This window comes from Scomber japonicus, chromosome 17 (genome assembly GCF_027409825.1).
Source record: "Scomber japonicus isolate fScoJap1 chromosome 17, fScoJap1.pri, whole genome shotgun sequence".
Classification (NCBI taxonomy): Eukaryota; Metazoa; Chordata; class Actinopteri; order Scombriformes; family Scombridae; genus Scomber; species Scomber japonicus.
The window spans coordinates 1629026-1649398 of NC_070594.1; the positions used below are offsets into that span (position 1 = coordinate 1629026).

The following is a 20373-nucleotide window of genomic DNA, read 5'->3' on the forward strand; positions in this document are numbered from 1 at the left end:
GGGTATGATCTGTACAGCTCGGCTCTGGCAGACATCCTCAGTGAACCCACGATGCAGCCGCCCATCTGTGTGGGTCTGTACGCTCAGTGGGGCAGCGGCAAGTCCTTCCTGCTCAAGAAACTAGAGGGTAACACACATATACACACTCTCTACTACACACTAACACACACTAACACACACACAAGTCCTTCCTGCTCAAGAAACTAGAGGGTAACACACACATACACACTCTCTACTACACACTAACACACACTAACACACACACAAGTCCTTCCTGCTCAAGAAACTAGAGGGTAACACACAGATACACACTCTCTACTACACACTAACACACACTAACACACACACAAGTCCTTCCTCCTGAAGAAACTAGAGGGTAACACACACATACACACTCTCTACTACACACTAACACACACACAAGTCCTTCCTGCTCAAGAAACTAGAGGGTAACACACACATACACACTCTCTACTACACACTAACACACACACAAGTCCTTCCTGCTCAAGAAACTAGAGGGTAACACACACATACACACTCTCTACTACACACTAACACACACACAAGTCCTTCCTGCTGAAGAAACTAGAGGGTAACACACACATACACACTCTCTACTACACACTAACACACTCTTCCTCCTCTTCCTCTTCCTCAGATGAGATGAAGACGCTTACAGGCCAGCTACACACACTAACTCTTCCTCTTCTTCTTCCTCTTCTTCCTCTACCTCTTCCTCTTCCTCTACCTCTTCCTCTTCTTCCTCTACCTCTTCCTCTTCCTCTACCTCTTCCTTTTCTTCCTCTACCTCTTCCTCTACCTCCTCTTCCTCTTCCTCTACCTCTACCTCTACCTCTTCCTCCTCCTCTTCTACCTCTACCTCTACCTCTTCCTCTACCTCTTCCTCTTCCTCCTCCTCTTCCTCTTCTACCTCTACCTCTACCTCTACCTCTACCTCTACCTCTACCTCTTCCTCCTCTTCCTCTACCTCTTCCTCTACCTCTTCTTCCTCTTCTACCTCTACCTCTTCCTCTACCTCTTCTTCCTCTTCCTCTTCCTCTACCTCTACCTCTTCCTCTTCCTCTTCCTCCTCCTCTACCTCTTCCTCCTCTTCCTCTACCTCTTCCTCCTCTTCCTCCTCCTCTTCCTCAGATGAGATGAAGACGTTTGCGGGGCAGCAGATAGAGCCTTTGTTCCAGTTCTCGTGGCTCGTAGTGTTTCTGTCTCTGTTGCTCTGCGGCTCCGTCGCCGTCGTCCTCGGATTCACCGTCGACCCCAAACTCTCCCTGGCTGTCAGCCTCAGCCTGCTGGCTCTGCTCTACTTGTTCTTTGGTGAGACCCCCCCAACCCAACCCCCACCCATACCCCCCACCCATACCCCCCAACCCTCTGCTCTACCTCTTCTTTGGTGAGACCCCAAACCCTCCCCTCTGTTTGTGTGAGGAAAGAAGGAAGGAAGGAAGGAAGGTAGGAGGGTGGGAGGAAAGAAGGAAAGAAGGAACAACGGAGGAAAGAAGTAAGGAAGGAAAGAAGGTAGGAGGGAGGCAGGAAAGAAGGAGAGAAGAAGAAAGAGAGGAAGGTAGGGGGGAGGAAGGATGGAAGGAAGAAAGGGAGAAGAAGGAAAGAAAGAGAGAAGGAGAGAGGAAGCACAGATGGAAGGAAGGGGGATGGAGGACGGAAGGGAGGAAAGGAAATAAAGAAGGTAGGAAGGAAGGATGGATGGATTCTTCTCCTCTGTTTGTGTGTTACCCCCCCCCCCCCCAACCCCTAACCCTCTGCTCTATCTCTTCTTTGGTGAGACCCCCCTCACCCCCCGTCTGTCTCTGTTAATACAGTTTCTGTGTGTTAATAAAGTGTCTCTGTGTGTGTGTGTGTGTGTGTGTGTGTGTGTGTGTGTGTGTGTGTGTGTGTGTGTGTGTGTTAGTGTTGGTGTATTTCGGCGGGCGGAGGGAGGGGGAGAGCTGGACGTGGGCGTGGCTGCTCAGCACGCGGCTGGCTCGTCACATCGGTTACTTGGAGCTGCTGCTGAGGCTGATGTTCGTCAACCCCCCCGAGCTGCCGGAGCAGAGCACCAGAGCACTTCCTGTCAGGTGAGCCCCCCCCCTTCCTGTCCCGCCTTCCTGTCCCCTCCCGCCACGCTCTATATATACACACACATATACACACTTATATACACACTGTAACACACACATATACATACTTATACACACTTATATACACACACACATATACACACTTATACACACTTAGATACACACACACATATACACATATACACATATACACACTTATACACACTTATATACACACACACATATACACATATACACATATACACACTTATACACACTTATATACACACACACATATATACACATATACACACTTATACACACTTATATACACACACACATATACACATATACACATATACACACTTATACACACTTATATACACACACACATATACACATATACACACATATACACATATACACACATATACACATATACACATATACACACACACTGTAACACACACACACACATATATACACACATACACACACTTATACACACACACATATACACATATACACATATACACACACACTGTAACACACACACACACATATATACACACATACACACACTTATACACACACACATATACACATATACACATATACACACACACTGTAACACACACACACACATATATACACACATACACACACTTATACACACACACATATACACACACTGTAACACACATATACACACACACACACACACGTATACACATATACACACACTCTGTAACACATACACACACTTATACACACACTGTAACACACTTATATACACACACATATACACATATACACACTTATATACACACACATATACACACACATATACACACTTATATACACACATACACACACATATACACATATACAGCCCCCGCCTGTCCCACCCCGCTCGTACTGACCTCATCTCCACAGGATGTGATGTCACTGTGATGTCACTGTGATGTCATGTGTCCCCTGCAGGTTCCTGTTCACAGACTATAACCGTCTGTCGAGCGTCGGCGGCGAGACGTCGATGGCCGAGATGATCGCCACGCTGTCAGACGCCTGCGAGAGAGAGTTCGGATTCCTCGCTACACGACTCTTCAGAGTGTTCAAGACAGAGGAGACGCAAGGTACACACACTCTAACACACACTTATACACACATATACACACACACTCTAACACACACACATATATACACACATATACACAAATACACACATATACACACACTCTGTAACACATACACACACTGTAACACACTTATACACACACAGACACACACACACACAGTAACACACACATACACACACATTCACACACACATATACACACACTGTAACACACACACACACATACACACACACAGACACAAACACACAGTAACACACACATACACACACACATATACACACACAGTAACACACTCTGTAACACACACATACATACACACTTATACATACACACATATATTTACACACATATATTTACACACACACAGTAACACACCCCTCCTCTCTGGTCCGTGTGTGTCCTCAGGAAAGAGGAAGTGGAAGAAGACGTGCTGCGTCCCGTCCTTCGTCCTCTTCGTCTTCGTGCTGCTCTGCCTGCTGACCGGCCTCGGGCTCCTCGCCGTGTTCAAGGTGGACGGAGACAACCGCACGGTGAACGCCGTGCTCATCGCCATCGCCAGCGTGGTCGGCCTCGCTCTGCTGCTCAACTGCAGGACGTGGTGGCAGGTCAGCGACTCGGTGCTCAACTCTCAGAGGAAGAGGCTCCACAGCGCCGCCAACAGGATGCACAAGCTCAAGAGTGAGGGCTTCATGAAGGTGAGAGGGTCTGTCAGCTGTTAGCCATCAGCTGTCAGTCATCAGCTGTTAGTTATCAGCTGTTAGTCATCAGCTGTTAGCCATCAGCTGTCTGTCAATCAGCTGTTAGCCATCAGCTGTTAGCCATCAGTCATCAGCTGTCAGTTATCAGTCATCAGCTGTTAGTCATCAGCTGTTAGTCATCAGCTGTTAGTTATCAGCTGTTACTCATCAGCTGTTACTCATCAGCTGTTACTCATCAGCTGTTAGTTATCAGCTGTTACTCATCAGCTGTTACTCATCAGCTGTTAGTTATCAGCTGTTACTCATCAGCTGTTACTCATCAGCTGTTACTCATCAGCTGTTACTCATCAGCTGTTACTCATCAGCTGTTACTCATCAGCTGTTAGCCATCAGCTGTTAGTCATCAGCTGTTACTCATCAGCTGTTAGTTATCAGCTGTTACTCATCAGCTGTTACTCATCAGCTGTTACTCATCAGCTGTTAGCCATCAGCTGTTAGTCATCAGCTGTTAGTTATCAGCTGTTAGTCATCAGCTGTTAGCCATCAGCTGTTAGCCATCAGCTGTTAGTCATCAGCTGTTAGCCATCAGCTGTCAATCATCAGCTGTAGATGATGTCATGTTCGTCCTGACTGTGTGTGACCTCTGACCTCTGACCTGTCAGGTGTTGAAGCATGAGGTGGAGCTGATGGCGAGGATGGCGAAGACCATCGATGGTTTCACTGAGCACCAGACGAGGCTGGCGGTCGTCATCGACGGTCTGGACTCCTGTGAACAGGACAAAGTTCTGCAGATGCTGGACACGGTGAGACGAGGAGGAGGAGGAGGAGGAGGAGGAGGAGGAAGAGGGGGAGGAGGAGGAAGAGGGTGAGGAGGAGGTAGGAAAGACAGATGGACGGAAGGACAGATGGAAGGAAGAAAGGAAGGAAGGACAGATGGAAGGAAGGAAAAGAACACAGGAAGGAAAGTGGGCCGGATTGCCCCCGTTGGCGGGCTGGTTCTGGCCCCCGGGCCTCATATTTGACCCCCCTGGTCTAACGTGTGTGTTGTCTCTCCTCAGGTGCGCGTGCTGTTCTCTAAAGGTCCGTTCATCTCCATCTTCGCCAGCGATCCTCACATCATCATCAAAGCCATCAACCAGAACCTGAACAGCGTGCTCAGAGACTCCAACATCAACGGACACGACTACATGAGGAACATCGTGCACCTGCCCGTCTTCCTCAACAGCAGAGGTCTGTCCAGCGCCAGGAAGATGTGCACCGCCGCGCCCGCCAACGGGGACGCCGCCAACACCGACGGTAACACTACGGAGGCCCCGAGAGGACAAAACACAGAATTACATTACTGAGTTCAAGTTCATCAACGATTAACTTCAGCCTGATGAGACTGTACTTATTAATGTGTGTGTGTGTGTGTGTGTGTGTGTGTGTGTGTGTGTGTGTGTGTGGTGTGTGTGTGTGTGTGTGTGTGGTGTGTGGTGTGTGGTGTGTGTGTGTGTGTGTGTGTGTGTGTGTGTGTGTGTGTAGGTTGGCACGAGGAGTTGGACAGGAAACTGTCTCAGCACAGTTTAGGAGAACTCACAAAGTTTGGCAGCAAGACGACACTCAACCGCCGGGTGAGTGTGTTACTGTGTGTGTGTGTTACTGTGTGTGTGTGTGTGTGTTACTGTGTGTGTGTGTTACTGTGTGTTACTGTGTGTGAGTGTGTGTGTGTGTGTGTGTGTGTGTGTGTGTGTAATTCAATGAGAAGAAAACACACAGTCTGTCTTTCATGTCTCCCCTCGGTTCTTATCAAGCTGCTGTTTTTTAGTCACAGAATGTGAAAAGGTCATTTTGTTTAGAACATATTTGACTTGTATAAAATGACGTGAGCTCTATTTGTGAAACTTTAAAACACTTTTACTGATGATGAAGATATATGTGTATGTATCAGTTGATGATTTTGTTGATTAATCAATAAACTGTTTGATCTATAAAATGTCAGAAGATGGAGAGAAATGAAGAAACTGCAAGCAGCTAATTTAGTTTGGTAAAAAAATGAATAATTAAAATAATGATCTGATGATTGAAACAGACGAATGGTTGCAGAGTTTAAGGAACCAGCAGCAGTGTGTATGACTGCTGAGTGTACTAACGAGGCAGTGTGTGTGTGTGTGTATTACTGTGTGTGTGTGTATATAGGATACATACCGGAGGAGGCAGGTCCAGCGCTCCGTCACTCGTCAGATGTCGTTCGACCTGACGAAGCTGATGGTGACGGAGGATTGGTTCAGTGACATCAGCCCCCAGACCATGAGGAGGCTGCTCAACATCGTCTCCGTCACCGGTAACCATCCTCTAGAGACAGGACGTCTCACTCCGTCTCCTTCTTCAGAAATCAGACTCTGACTCTGACTCATGTGTCCCGCAGGTCGTTTGCTGAGAGCCAATCAGATCAGCTTTAACTGGGACCGTCTGGCGTCGTGGATCAACCTGACGGAGCAGTGGCCTTACAGAACCTCCTGGATCATCCTCTACCTGGAGGAGACCGACGGAGTCCCAGACCAGGCTACACTCAAGACCATCTACGAGAGGTCAGACCTCACACTCCTGCTGTCCTCCAGTCAAGGAAGGAGGGGAGGAAGGGAGGAAGGAAAAGAGGAAGGCCTTTCCTTCCTCTTTTCCTTCCTCGCGGAGGAAGGGAGGGAGGGGTGAAAGAAGTAAGGGAGAAAGGAAGGAAAGAAAGACAGAGGAAAGAAGGAAGGGAGGAAGGTAGGTGGAGGAAAGAAAGAGAGAAAGAGGGAGGGAGGAAGGAAGGAAGGAAGGTAGGAGGGAGGGAGGAAAGAAGGAAAAGAGGAAGGGAGAAAGGAAGGAAGGAGAGAAGGAGGAAGGAAAGAAGGAACAGTAAAAACAGATGGTGTCACTTTTAGTGTTGTCACAATACCAAAATGAATCCCCAAGATACTATACCAGCCTAGTATGGTGGTTCTGGGTCGTATCAGGATACCTCAGCCTTTTATTACTATTATTATTATTATGAACGTGTATTTACACAAGTTAGAATGACTTAATATTGGTTGGTACATGATAAACATTTAATGCATTACATCGTAACTCTGCTGGTTAAGTTAAAAATAATTACAGTGTACATAAAAAAATACTTGTGGACCAGAATAATCAGCACAGTCCAACTATAGACAACATAAACTAGAATTAATTACACCCAAACATCGAAACATTGGACCGTTGAATCGTTGCTTTAAATGCAACAAAGTCAAAGTCTGCTAACATCATGTTTAATCATGTGTAGAGTGTTAGCGTCTCTACATCTCTCTGCCATCCAGTGACTCATCAGCCGGGACTCTCCTGCAGCTGACAGGCTGAGAGCAGGAGAGAGGCTCTGTGCTGTGAAGCTGCTGCACAGAGCTGTTCGCCTATTTATCAAAGTTTATGAATATTTTGAACGTGTTATAAGTCTAAATGTCTCCTCTCCCCAGATCGCCACATCGCTGCATGCATTAACGCGTTCACTTTGACTAAAGCACTTTTGAGTTTGGCCGCGGGAGAATTCGTTTTTATTGGAACAACCAGTTGTGTTACTGAAGCTCTGCTCTCATGACGCTCAGGTCCGCTGCTTCTGCTACGATTGTCTGTGTTTTCTGAGTGACTGCAGCTGCAGAGAAGACATGTGGCGAGCACCACTGCGCAGGATCGCGGGACAGCTGTGCTCACAAGCCAGATCAGTTTTTACAGAAACTATGAGTCCCGCTGGCACCGTGTTCAACGGTAGTACCGTTGTGTAGTAATTATGGTAGAGTAGCACTGTGACATTTTGGCACCGCGGTCTACCGTGGGTACCGGTAGACCGTGCAACAATAGTCACTTTGACCCTGGAGGAAACAGGAAACAGGAAACAGGAAGTTTAAAGGAGCAGACAGATGAGTGTGTGATGTGTGTTTCCTGTCAGAGTGTCGAAGAACATCCCGACCACTAAAGACGTGGAGCCGCTGCTGGAGATCGACGGAGACGTTCGCAGCTTCGAGGTCTTCCTGTCGTCCAGGACGCCCGTCCTCACCGCCAGAGACATCCGCACCTTCCTGCCCTGCACCGTCAACCTGGACCCCAAACTCAGAGAGATCATAGCAGGTACTCCAGATGTGTGTGTGTGTGTGTGTGTGTGTGTGTCTCTGTCTGTCTCTCTCTCTCTCTCTGTCTATGTCTATGTCTCTCTCTCTCTTTCTCTCTCTCTGATCCAGATGTTTCTCTCTCTCTCTGATCCAGATGTTTCTCTCTCTCTCTCTGATCCAGATGTTTCTCTCTCTCTGATCCAGATGTTTCTCTCTCTCTCTCTGATCCAGATGTTTCTCTCTCTCTCTCTCTCTGATCCAGATGTTTCTCTCTCTCTCTCTGATCCAGATGTTTCTCTCTCTCTCTCACTGATCCAGATGTTTCTCTCTCTCTCTCACTGATCCAGATGTTTCTCTCTCTCTCTCTAATCCAGATGGTTCTCTCTCTCTCTCTCACTGATCCAGATGTTTCTCTCTCTCTCTCTCTCTGATCCAGATGTTTCTCTCTCTCTCTCTCTCTCTGATCCAGATGTTTCTCTCTCTCTCTCTCTCTGATCCAGATGTTTCTCTCTCTCTCTCTGATCCAGATGTCTCTCTCTCTCTCTGATCCAGATGTTTCTCTCTCTCTCTCTCTGATCCAGATGTTTCTCTCTCTCTCTCTCTCTGATCCAGATGTTTCTCTCTCTCTCTCTCTCTGATCCAGATGTTTCTCTCTCTCTCTCTCTCACTCTCTGATCCAGATGTTTCTCTCTCTCTCTCTCTCTGATCCAGATGTTTCTCTCTCTCTCTCTCTGATCCAGATGTTTCTCTCTATCTCTCTCTGATCCAGATGTCTCTCTCTCTCTAATCCAGATGTTCTCTCTCTCTCTCTCTGATCCAGATGTTTCTCTCTCTGATCCAGATATTTCTCTCTCTCTCTTTGATCCAGATGTTTCTCTCTCTAGGTGATCCAGATGTTTCTCTCTCTCTCTCTCTCTGATCCAGATGTTTCTCTCTCTCTCTCTCTCTGATCCAGATGTTTCTCTCTCTCTCTCTCTCTTTGATCCAGATGTTTCTCTCTCTCTCTCTCTCTGATCCAGATGTTTCTCTCTCTCTCTCTCTCTGATCCAGATGTTTCTCTCTCTCTCTCTCTCTGATCCAGATGTTTCTCTCTCTCTCTCTCTCTGATCCAGATGTTTCTCTCTCTCTCTCTCTCTGATCCAGATGTTTCTCTCTCTCTCTCTGATCCAGATGTTTCTCTCTCTCTCTCTCTCTCTGATCCAGATGTTTCTCTCTCTGATCCAGATGTTTCTCTCTCTCTCTCTGATCCAGATGTTTCTCTCTCTCTCTCTGATCCAGATGTTTCTCTCTCTCTCTCTCCCTCTGATCCAGATGTTTCTCTCTCTCTCTCTCTCTCTCCCTCTGATCTAGATGTTTCTCTCTCTCTCTTTCTCTGATCCAGATGTTTCTCTCTCTCTGTGTGTGTGTGATCCAGATGTTCGTGCGGCCCGTGAGCAGTTGAACATGGGGGCGGTGACGTACCCCCCCCTCCCCCTGCAGGAAGCTCAGCCTCGTCCCACCTCCGTCTACAGTCAGGTATCATCAGCTTGTTCTCCCTCCGCCTCCTTCAGCGCCGCCTTCACTCAGCCAGCAGGGGGCGCCGTCTCCCCCCAGCCTCACAGCAGCTACTACAGCGGCCTGGCCGGACCCCAGCACCCCTTCTACAACCGGGTGAGTCCTGGAGGGGGAGGGGGGTGGGGGGGGGGCAGAGAGAGGCAGGGTAATTAAAGAAACACAAAAGTACTGATGATGTCACACTGTAAACTATCAACAGGTAAGATTTACTGTTTCCATCTTCTTCCTGCTTCAGTTTGACCATTTATGTCATTTTATGTTTTAATTTAATTTGATTTAATTTAATTTGATTTGTGCTGTTTTCATTAACCTGACTCATCATTAAACTCTGAGCTCCCTGCAGGAACGTTGCTCCCTAGTGACACTAAATCAGAGCTTCAACTAACAGTTAACTCATCAGACAATAGTGAGGAATGATAATCACTCCTTTAATGTCACAGAAGATTAAAGAAACCAGAAAATATTAATATCTCAGATCATTTGGAGTTATAGTTAATACCATTCATTCTGTTATTCCTCTAATTGATTCATTGCAACTTAACCCTAATTGTAATTTCCATGTAAATCTGCAGCATCACATTAATGATACACACATCACATTAACTACATTAATAATTGTTGTCAAAATTCTTTTGTGGTTGGTTACACCATTTGACATATTCAGAGTTAAATGAGTTTTATTGTGAAGGGGTCAGTGTTGACTTCCTGCAGGGATTCACTCTGTTGGTTCTTTTTTAAGTTTGTGTTGTTTCATGTTGAATCATCTCCATGAACATTACTTTTGGTTTTCTTACCCCCCCCCCCCCCCCCCCCAGCCATATTTCCCCCACCAACACCTTTACCAGCTGCCACGCCCCCTGGTGGCGCCCTACCCATCATACTTTGCTCCACCACGTCCGTTCTCTAAAAGCTGCTTCCCTCGAGACGCTGCAGCTGTAAGTACCACACACCAAGAGTTCATGTTTTAACCTCATCATGTTTCCTCCTGCAGAGTCTCAATCACTCATCACCATCGAGACACAGAGAAAGAAACGCTGAATGAACAAAGTGGTTAAATAAATAAAACATTATGAATTTAACTAATTAATACACTTTTAGTAAAATGTGTTAAAATATGCAGTTAATGTATTAAACTTGATTTAAGAAGGAAGGAAAGAGAGGAGGAAGGAAGGAAAAGAGTAAGGAGGGAAGGAATGAAGGGAGGAAAGGAGTAAGGAGGGATGGACGAAAAGAGGAAGGGAGGAAGGAGAGATTGAAGGAAGGAAGGAAGGAAAGGAGTAAGGAGGGATGGAGGAAAAGACGAAGGGAGGAAAGAAGGAAGGAATGAGGAAGGGAGGTAGGAGAAATGGAAGGAAGGAAGAAAAGAAGGATGTAATGAGAGAAGGAAGGGTGGAAGGAAAGGAGGAACAGTGAAAAGAGACGGGAGGACGACAGGAAGGTCGTCCAGTTTAAACTACTTTAGTTCATTCAGTGGTTTGTATGGAGTCTGTTTCCATCTGAGTATAGAATATAAAATCTTGTGATTCAGTATTTTATTGTATTTAATAATAATATTAACTTTTAGTGTCATGTATTTAGTCGCTGTTGGACTTCCATAGATTTGTTCCTCACTACAGTTTAAACCAGAGGAGTCAAACTCATCTTCATTAAAGGCCACAGACAGTTTGATCTGATGGGGGCCGGAAGGAAGGAAAGATTGAAGGAGGGGAGGAAGGATGCAAGGAAGGAAGGAAGAGGAGAGAAGACAGTAAGGAAAGATGAAAGGAAGGAAGGAAGGAAGGAAAGATTGAAGGAAGGAAGGGAGGAAGGACAGAAGGAAGGAAGGAAGAGAAGACAGGAAGAAAAGATGTAAGGAAGGGAGGAGAGATTGAAGGAAACAAGGGAGGTGATGGAAGGAAGAGAAGACAGGAAGAAAGGAAGGATTGAAGGAAGGGAGGGAGGGAGGAAAGAAGACAGTAAGGATAGATGGAAGGAAGAAAGGGTGGATGGAAAGGAAGGAAGGAAAGTGGGCCAGATTTCACCCCTCGGTGGGCCGGTTCTGGCCCTTGGACCTCATGTTTGACCCCCCTGGTTTAAAACCTTCAGAAAGACTTTTATTTTGTCAAGCTTTGGGTTTCTACTTCCTCTTCCTCTTTGCTCTTCCTCTCGTGACGAGCCTCCTCATCCTCACCTGTCTGTCTGTCTGTGTGTCTGTCTGCAGTGTAAGGGTTCGTCTTTGAGAAGGAAGCAGGTATTGACTCCTCCTCCTCACTGCTCACTAACTACAAATCCCAGCATGCACCTTGCCTGGACTAGCCTGTAGCCTGTAGCCTCCGTAGATTAGCTGCTTTTCATTTGTTAGCTCGGTAGTTTTAACAGTGTTTGGTTTGAACCTTTGAACCCTTCTCCCCAAACACCCCCTAACCCCCCCCACATTTTTAACCCCCCCACACCTTTAACCCCCCCCCCCTTTTAAGCCCACCCCCTCCTCCTCCTCTACACTGTAAAAAATCATCAGTTCATCTTCTAAGTGTTAAAAAAGGTTAAATTTAGACGAGAGGTAACATTTTATAACGGTTGCCGATACGACGCCTGAACTTCCACTTTGGTGCTTTTATATAGAATAAAAATGTGTTTTAATGATTTCAACTATTAAACGGATCAACATGAGGAGAATCAGATAGATGTCCGGAGCATGGCTGACTCATCAAAGAGCCACTTCCTGTTGACCTCTACTCAACAGGAACAACAAACTATCTGACGGCATTCAAACAAAGATGGCGTACGAGGAGATGGACGATGCTGCAGTAGCGAACATTTCCTGCATCTGATTACGTCCGTTACGGTCCGAAGTAGATCGGACTAAAGTCCAAACTGTCTGATACGTACTGAGTGTCACTTTAAGAGGATGTAGATTAGTGTCTCGTAGTTTTTAACTGTGCATGTTTATTTCTGTCCCTCCTCCCAGCATGCATCACTGTAGCTGCCAACTCTCCCGTTTCCTAGTTTCTCTCGTATATTTCAGACCCATCTCCTGCCGCCCTCCCGTTTTGTCTTTTCTTCGAATCTCCTGTAATTTACAGCCCCAACGCTGTTAGTTAATAACAATGAGATATCGCTTAATAGCAAAGGTTTTATTTTGAAAAGCTCAGACAGGAAGCGGCTGCAGCTCCCTTAGTTTGACAGAAGCTTAAACACACAGTGAAATGTTTCAGAGTTTCCAGCCTGAGTTTACTGACTAATGATTAAAAACCAGGAAGTGATGTGTGAACTGTTGTCATGGTAACCAGCTCAGCTCTAATATCGCTGCTCATGTTCTGCTGTGTGTTAAGTTAAGCGGCAGATAAAAGGAAATTAATGAAGCTGAATGGACAATAAATGCAGCATGTTTCTAAAGTTTAAACAATTATTAGGGCTGTCAAACGATTAACTTTTTTTAATCTAGATTAATCACAGAGTTTCCATAGTTAATCGTGATTAATGGCGTTTTGAATAGCATGTTTAAAATCCTGTTATTTTCATTTGAAGGCAGTTTTAAGCCCACAATGTAAAGCATTTCTTACCAGAGTGTCTTAACTGGGAATCAATCACGGCTCTGCTGCGACTCCCACACTCCAAAATGGTCCTTTGGTGGAGCTGAGGCTGGCTTGGCTGCACCTGGGTGTTTAGCGTGGAGGTGCTAACTCAAACTCCACGTACTCCGGTGGTAGTTAAACTCCGTTTGACACAGGTTGCATTTTACTTTTGACTTGTCAACTGAAGCGTCTGGAAGTGTTTTAAAGTTAAACAAGCCGTTCAAAAGTCCAGTAGCTCTCTTACTTTCCATCAGCGCGGTAGGTTTACTGCAGGAGGCCACTTCAAAGCATAGCGCTACAGCTAGAGGAGCCGTCTACGGGGGAGTAGAAGGGACAAAAAGGCCTGCAACATTAAAATGCCATTAGATAAAATTAACGCGTTATGGATTGCATTAATCTGATCGTGATTAACGCGTTAACGCTGACAGTCCTAAAAATGATGATTATGATTTTTTCCATAATGGAGTCAGTAAATACAAAGACATTAAAGTGAGAAAGATTAACCCTCTAATAATCAGCTGTTTGTTTGTGATGAGCCAATGAGACATTAATGTTCTCTGATCAGCTGTTTACTGGAGGGAATCAAACCTGTGTGTGTGTGTGTGTGTGTGTGTGTGTGTGTGTTCAGGGTTCGGCCTCGGTGGTGTCTGCCTCTCCCTCCGTCCTCCTCAGCTCCATGGTAACGGAGAGCGTGTGTGAGCGCGTGCGGCAGATCGACGGCATCGACCAGAGCATGCTGGGACAGTACACGGCCACCATCAGGAAGGTCCGACTCACACAGGAAGTCATCCTCACATTTACCCTCGTTAGGAAGTTTATGTGTTTAACTTCCTTTCTTCTTCTTCTTCTTCTTCTTCTTCTTCAGGCCAACGTGAACGGACGAGTTCTGTCTCAGTGTAACATCGACGAGCTGAAGAAAGAAATGAACATGAACTTTGGAGACTGGCAGCTCTTCAGAGCTACAGTGAGACACACACACACACACACACACACACACACACACACACACACACACACACACACACACACACACACACACATAGAGAGACACACACAGAGACACAGTGAGACACACACATACACTCACCGGCCACTTTATTAGGTACACCTTGCTAGTACCGGGTTGGACCCCCTTTTGCCTTCAGAACTGCCTTAATCCTTCGTGGCATAGATTCAACAAGGTGCTGGAAACATTCCTCAGAGAGTTTGGTCCATATTGACATGATAGCATCACGCAGTTGCTGCAGATTTGTCGGCTGCACATCCATGATGCAAATCTCCCGTTCCACCACATCCCAAAAGTGCTCTATTGGATTGAGATCTGGTGACTGTGGAGGCCATTTGAGTACAGTGAACTCATTGTCATGTTCAAGAAACCAGTCTGAGATGATTCGCGCTTTATGACATGGCGCGTTATCCTGCTGGAAGTAGCCATCAGAAGATGGGTACACTGTGGTCATAAAGGGATGGACATGGTCAGCAACAATACTCAGGTAGGCTGTGGCGTCGACACAATGCTCAATTGGTACTAAGGGGCCCAAAGTGTGCCAAGAAAATATCCCCCACACCATTGCACTACCACCACCAGCCTGAACCGTTGATACAAGGCAGGATGGATCTCTGCTTTCATGTTGTTTACGCCAAATTCTGACCCTACCATCTGACTGTCGCAGCAGAAATCGAGACTTATCAGACCAGGCAACCTTTTTCCAATCTTCTATTGTCCAATTTTGGTGAGCCTGTGCGAATTTTAGCCTCAGTTTCCTGTTCTTAGCTGACAGGAGTGGCACCCGGTGTGGTCTTCTGCTGCTGTAGCCAATCCGCCTCAAAGTTCGACGTGTTGTGCGTTCAGAGATGCTCTTCTGCATACCTCGGTTGTAACGAGTGGTTATTTGAGTTACTGTTGCCTTTCTATCAGCTCGAACCAGTCTGGCCATTCTCCTCTGACCTCTGGCATCAACAAGGCATTTGCGCCCACAGAACTGCCGCTCACTGGATATTTTCTCTTTTTCGGACCATTCTCTGTAAACCCTAGAGATGGTTGTGCGTGAAAATCCCAGTAGATCAGCAGTTTCTGAAATACTCAGACCAGCCCGTCTGGCACCAACAACCATGCCACGTTCAATGTCACTTAAATCACCTTTCTTCCCCATTCTGATGCTCGGTTTGAACTGCAGCAGATCATTGCATTAACGAACAGTTGGACAGGTGTACCTAATAAAGTGGCCGGTGAGTGTAGATACACACACAGACTCAGATACACACACAGACACACACACACACAGAGACACACAGACACACACACACTCAGATACACACACACACACACACACACACACACTCAGATACACACACAGACACACACACATACACACACAGAGTAACACATATATAGCAAACTGATGCTTTAGTTCATCAGGATAAAATGTTTGAACCTTTAAATGATGCGTTTCCTGTCTGCAGGTGTTGGATCTGCGTCACATCGAGAGTCAGGTTCTGCACGAGGAAGCCGCCAGTGAGACAGGAAGTGTGGTTGGCGGTCACACGGAGGCGGGAAGACGAGCCGTAGCTCCGCCCCACGCCGGCGCCGCCAACACGGACGCGTCCCCGATGTACAGCTTCAACCTGAGCTTCGAAGAGCTGAGCAACGTCGGGCTGGACGAGACGCAGCGGCACGGAAACATGCCCTGGATGGTAATAATAGTACTGGTTCTACTGGTTCTACTGGTTATACTGGTTATATACTGGTTATAGTTAGAGATAGGATTCAACACGTAAACCTTAGAGAGTTATTGGGCCATTACTTTCTCTACGCTCCTGAAACTGCTCTCGGAGATATGAGGAGGAAGTGGGAGGGGCCTGTGAGGAGGAAGGGGGAGGAGCCTGCGAGGGGAAGGGGAGGCAGCTGTGTGCGTGAGCAGTGATCAACAGCTGTCAGACACTCCATCAGACACAATCCTGGCTCTGATTGGTTCAGTAGGAGCAGTAGGCGGGGCTAAATGAGCCTGGTTCTTTACAGATTACTAGTTTCATGTAATGCTTCTTTAAAAAGTGACAGTCTTACTTTTATAAGACTTACCAACTGCAGCTTTAAATGGTTTAACTGGAACTTTAGAAACTGAACATCAGAATCAGACTCAGATGTTCGTTGGTCTTGATGCTGAACTCAGATGTGATCTCTCTTCCTGTCCTCAGGCCGGTCCGCATCGCACCGCCAGCATGACGAGCCTGAACTCTCAGGAGTCGTCCAACGACATCGCGAGGCTGACGGACAAGCAGCAGGCCGAGTACCGCGACGCCTACCAGGAGTACATCGCTCAGATGGCTCAGCTGGAGATGAGCGGCTGCGTGGGAGAGAAACCGGTCCAGCCTCAGCCGGGTCAGTTCATGACGTCATCGTCTGAAGACAAGAGCAAAGACGAGCAGGACGGACGCAAATCCTTCACCAAGAGGAGCGGCGCCAAACCGCCGGCAGACAACAACGCCGACTTCGTCTCCAACGGCGACGGCCTGGACCCGATCACAGAGGAGGACGAGAAGGGCGACCACGGATCCTCCAAGTCCCTGCTGACCAGGAAGAGCTCGGCGGAGCGAGGCGGGTTGTTTCAGGGCGCCGCGGACCTGAAGCTGAAGGCCGGCGGCGGACTGAGGTACCAGAAACTGACCAGCGACGACGAGGAGTCGGAGGAGTCGGACAACGCTCCGCTGCTGAAAGACGGCAAGAAGATAACGGACGTGAAACCAGGCGGCGGCTCGCTGGCGCTGAAGGGGAAGGACTACCTGTCGGACGCCATGCTGGACAAGAAGGACTCGTCGGATTCGGGCGTGCGGTCCAACGAGAGCTCGCCGAACCACTCGCTGCAGGACGAGGAGGCGGACCTGTCCCAGCTGGAGAGAGCCAACCTCATCGAGCTGGACGAGGAGAGTCTGGCCAGGAAGCGCGGCCTTCCCAGCAGCCTCAGCGGCCTGCAGGACCCGGCGGTGGCCCGCATGTCCATCTGCTCGGAGGACCAGTGCAGCCTGCTGGCGAGCAGCCCCGAGGAGAGCTGGACCTCCTCCAAGTCCTTCAACCTCAACCGCACGCCCAGCAACGTCACACTCAACAACAACACCAACCGCCCGCCTGCAGAGGGCTCCACCTCCTCCTCCAACGCCACCTCCTCCTCCAGTGATGTCATCATCCCCCCGAGCTCTGGCACAACCGGGACTACCGGGACCACCGGGACTACCGGGACCACCGGGACCAGGCCGGGGCCCAACAACGAGAACGTGCGCGTGGTTCATCTGAAGAGAGGTCTGAAGCCCGGAGACCCGCCGGAGATCTGCACCGTGTCATCTGACACCGTGACCTTCGGAGAGGAGCGGGAGAGCATCCTGTGACATCACCATGACGTGACCGTGACATCACCGTGACCGTGACCGTGACATCACCGTGACCGTGACCGTGACATCACCATGACCGTGACCCCTAGTTTAGTGTCGTGATGATCAGACGTAGAAGCTGCATGTCGGTGTCGTAACGTAAACCTCCAGAAACTTTTTCACATCACAGATAATTTGTCACTTTTTTATTTTTTATTTCCTGTTTACAAAATAAAACAGGAAATAAAACATTTAAATCAGAAAGTTTAACAAAATAAGATTTTAACCAAATCTGATTTTACTACATTTAATCACGTTTAGATATTTTATTGGTGAAATCAAACATTTAAAACTAATTATGTCCATTTCCAAAAATATGGAATTAGCATATTTTCAAAATCAACAAAAAGCCAAAAAATATAAGATTAATAGAACAAACCTTCTGATTGGTCGACGAGGTTAAAACACATCAAACGTTTTCATCGTTTAGTTTCAGATCATTTTAATTTAACTTCAGTTTAAAAGATTTAAACATGAAATTAAACTTAATAAGAATCATCAGTCGTCGTCGCTGGAGGCTGTTTGATGTTTTTAATACGTTAGAAGAGAAAAAAAGAAAAAGTAACTTTAACGTTAATGTGTTGATCGTGTTAAACAGTAAAACAGTCCGAAGTAGTTTGTGTTGGTTCATCGTGTAGAGACAGGAAGTAGTTCATAGTTGTTTGAGTCAGAATGAACCAATCAGTGATCGTGTTTCATCATCGAGGAGTTTCATATTTAAACTAGGGCTGTCAAACGATTAATTATTTTAATCGAGATTAATCGCAGAGGTTCCATAGTTAATCGTGATTAATGGCGTTTTGAATGTCATGTTTAAAATCCTGTTATTTTCCATTTGAAGGCAGTTTTAAGCCCATAATGTAAAGCATTTCTTACCAGAGTGTCTTAACTGGGAATCAATCACGGCTCTGCTGCGACTCCCACACTCCAAAATGGTCCTTTGGTGGAGCTGAGGCTGGCTTGGCTGCACCTGGGTGTTTAGCGTGGAGGTGCTAACTCAAACTCCACGTACTCCGGTGGTAGTTAAACTCCGTTTGACACAGGTTGCATTTTACTTTTGACTTGTCAACTGAAGCGTCTGGAAGTGTTTTAAAGTTAAACAAGCCGTTCAAAAGTCCAGTAGCTCTCTTACTTTCCATCAGCGCGGTAGGTTTACTGCAGGAGGCCACTTCAAAGCATAGCGCTACAGCTAGAGGAGCCGTCTACGGGGGAGCAGAAGGGACAAAAAGGCTTGACACATTAAAATGAGATTAAAAAAATAACTTGTTATGGATTGCATTAATCTGATCGCGATTAACACGTTAACGCTGACAGCCCTAGTTTAAATTGAAAAATTAGGTTTTCTATTAATAAATTGAGTCGATTCAGCTGAAACACTGAAGATCATCAGAGTGGAATAAAAAATAAAACTAAAAACCAAAACAGTCGATTTAAGAAAACGTCTCAATAAATGATTAAAGTTTGTCTTCCAGGTTTAAAATCTGAACAAAACTTTTCATTGATTGAAATTCATCAGTAAAGTAAATGAATTTAATCTTAATAATAATTACAGAATATTAAAACAAGTTTCCTCTATAATAATAATAATAATGAGACTTTTTAGAGAAATCTGGAAATGAAACATCATGAATCTGAAGTTTGATCCTGAATTAAAATCACTGAGATCAATAAACGATAATCAGCTGATTTTAACCTGAACAAACATTTTAAGAGTTAGAAGCTGAATGTTTTAGTGTCTCCTGCATGAAGCTGCATGTTTGATGTTTGATGCTCTACACACAGAGAGACACACACACTCAGATACACACACACACACACAAACACACACACAGACACACACACACACAGAGACACACACACACAAACACACACACAGACACACACACAGACACACACACACACACAAACACACACTCAGATACGCACACACACAAATGCTCGTTAAACTTCTTTAATCTGACGTCACTACGATTAATAAACTGGATGTTTAAATGTTGAAGCTGCTTCCTGTTTTTATTCTGATCACATTTATTTATTGATCTGGTTCAGACACACAAGAAGGAAGGAAGGGAGGGAGGGAGGGAGGAAAGAGGGAAGGGAGGAAGAAATGGAAGGACGGAAGAAAAAAAGGATGGGAAGGAGGGGGAAAGAAGGATGGGAGGGAGGAAGAAGGAAGGAAAGGATTATACTCAACGCTGAGTTACTGCTGGTGTGTTACCATGGAAACGTGTTTTACTGCTGGTGTATTAACCATTAAAGAGTTGGGGTTTTAAAGCTTTGTGGTGAATTTGTAAATTAATTAAATATAAAAATTAAAAGATCATTTCAGACATAAAAACACTGAATTATAAATGTTTCTTTTTAAAAAACACACAAAGTTAAACTATCACATTTAAACTTTATGAATATTAAAACATTTTCTCCTTCACTGTAAATTTCATACTGGACCCTGCTGTGACGTCATAACCCCTGCAGGTAAATTCAGGTGTGAAACTGAGACACGTGACCGGAGGGACCGCGAGCTTCTTCCATTAAAAACTACATTTAACTGTAATGACAGACTTTGTCCACCAGATGGCGCCACTGAGCTGCGGTGAATAAAGAGCAGTTTGGTCTGATGGAGTCACGTGGGACTGAAATAAAGGTTTAAATATAGATTTTAAAGACATGTTTTAACCCTCCTCGAGTCAAGGAAGGAAGGAAAGGAGGGAGGGGAGGAAGGGAAGGAGGGGGAAGAAGGAAGGAAGGGAGGAAGGAAGGAAAGGAGGGAGGAAGAAAGGAAAGGGGTAAGAAGGAAGTAAGGACTTTTCCTTACTTCTTTCTTACCC

The 20373-nt window shown here is 46.1% G+C and overlaps 1 protein-coding gene across 4 annotated transcripts in view; it reads left to right on the top strand.

Annotated features, from left to right (window-relative positions):
* The window catches only part of kidins220b (kinase D-interacting substrate 220b), a 25100-nt gene extending 7580 nt beyond the window's left edge, over positions 1 to 17520 (top strand). For 2 of the 4 annotated variants that reach the window (XM_053337296.1, XM_053337297.1), the window contains exons 12-29: positions 1 to 127; positions 1156 to 1335; positions 1928 to 2093; positions 3060 to 3211; positions 3620 to 3909; positions 4575 to 4715; positions 4971 to 5208; positions 5437 to 5525; positions 6091 to 6235; positions 6320 to 6482; positions 7856 to 8034; positions 9430 to 9665; positions 10385 to 10504; positions 11770 to 11799; positions 13752 to 13889; positions 13989 to 14087; positions 15587 to 15817; positions 16319 to 17520. The exon at positions 1 to 127 is cut by the window's left edge and continues 38 nt beyond it. In XM_053337296.1, the coding sequence (XP_053193271.1) occupies positions 1 to 127; positions 1156 to 1335; positions 1928 to 2093; positions 3060 to 3211; positions 3620 to 3909; positions 4575 to 4715; positions 4971 to 5208; positions 5437 to 5525; positions 6091 to 6235; positions 6320 to 6482; positions 7856 to 8034; positions 9430 to 9665; positions 10385 to 10504; positions 11770 to 11799; positions 13752 to 13889; positions 13989 to 14087; positions 15587 to 15817; positions 16319 to 17503 (3909 nt within the window). In that variant the 3' untranslated portion in view covers positions 17504 to 17520. Of the gene's footprint in view, positions 128 to 1155; positions 1336 to 1927; positions 2094 to 3059; positions 3212 to 3619; positions 3910 to 4574; positions 4716 to 4970; positions 5209 to 5436; positions 5526 to 6090; positions 6236 to 6319; positions 6483 to 7855; positions 8035 to 9429; positions 9666 to 10384; positions 10506 to 11761; positions 11800 to 13751; positions 13890 to 13988; positions 14088 to 15586; positions 15818 to 16318 lie in introns of all 4 variants that reach the window. The other 2 variants (XM_053337295.1, XM_053337298.1) reach the window with 2 other exon arrangements.
* Positions 17521 to 20373: the final 2853 nt, after the last annotated feature.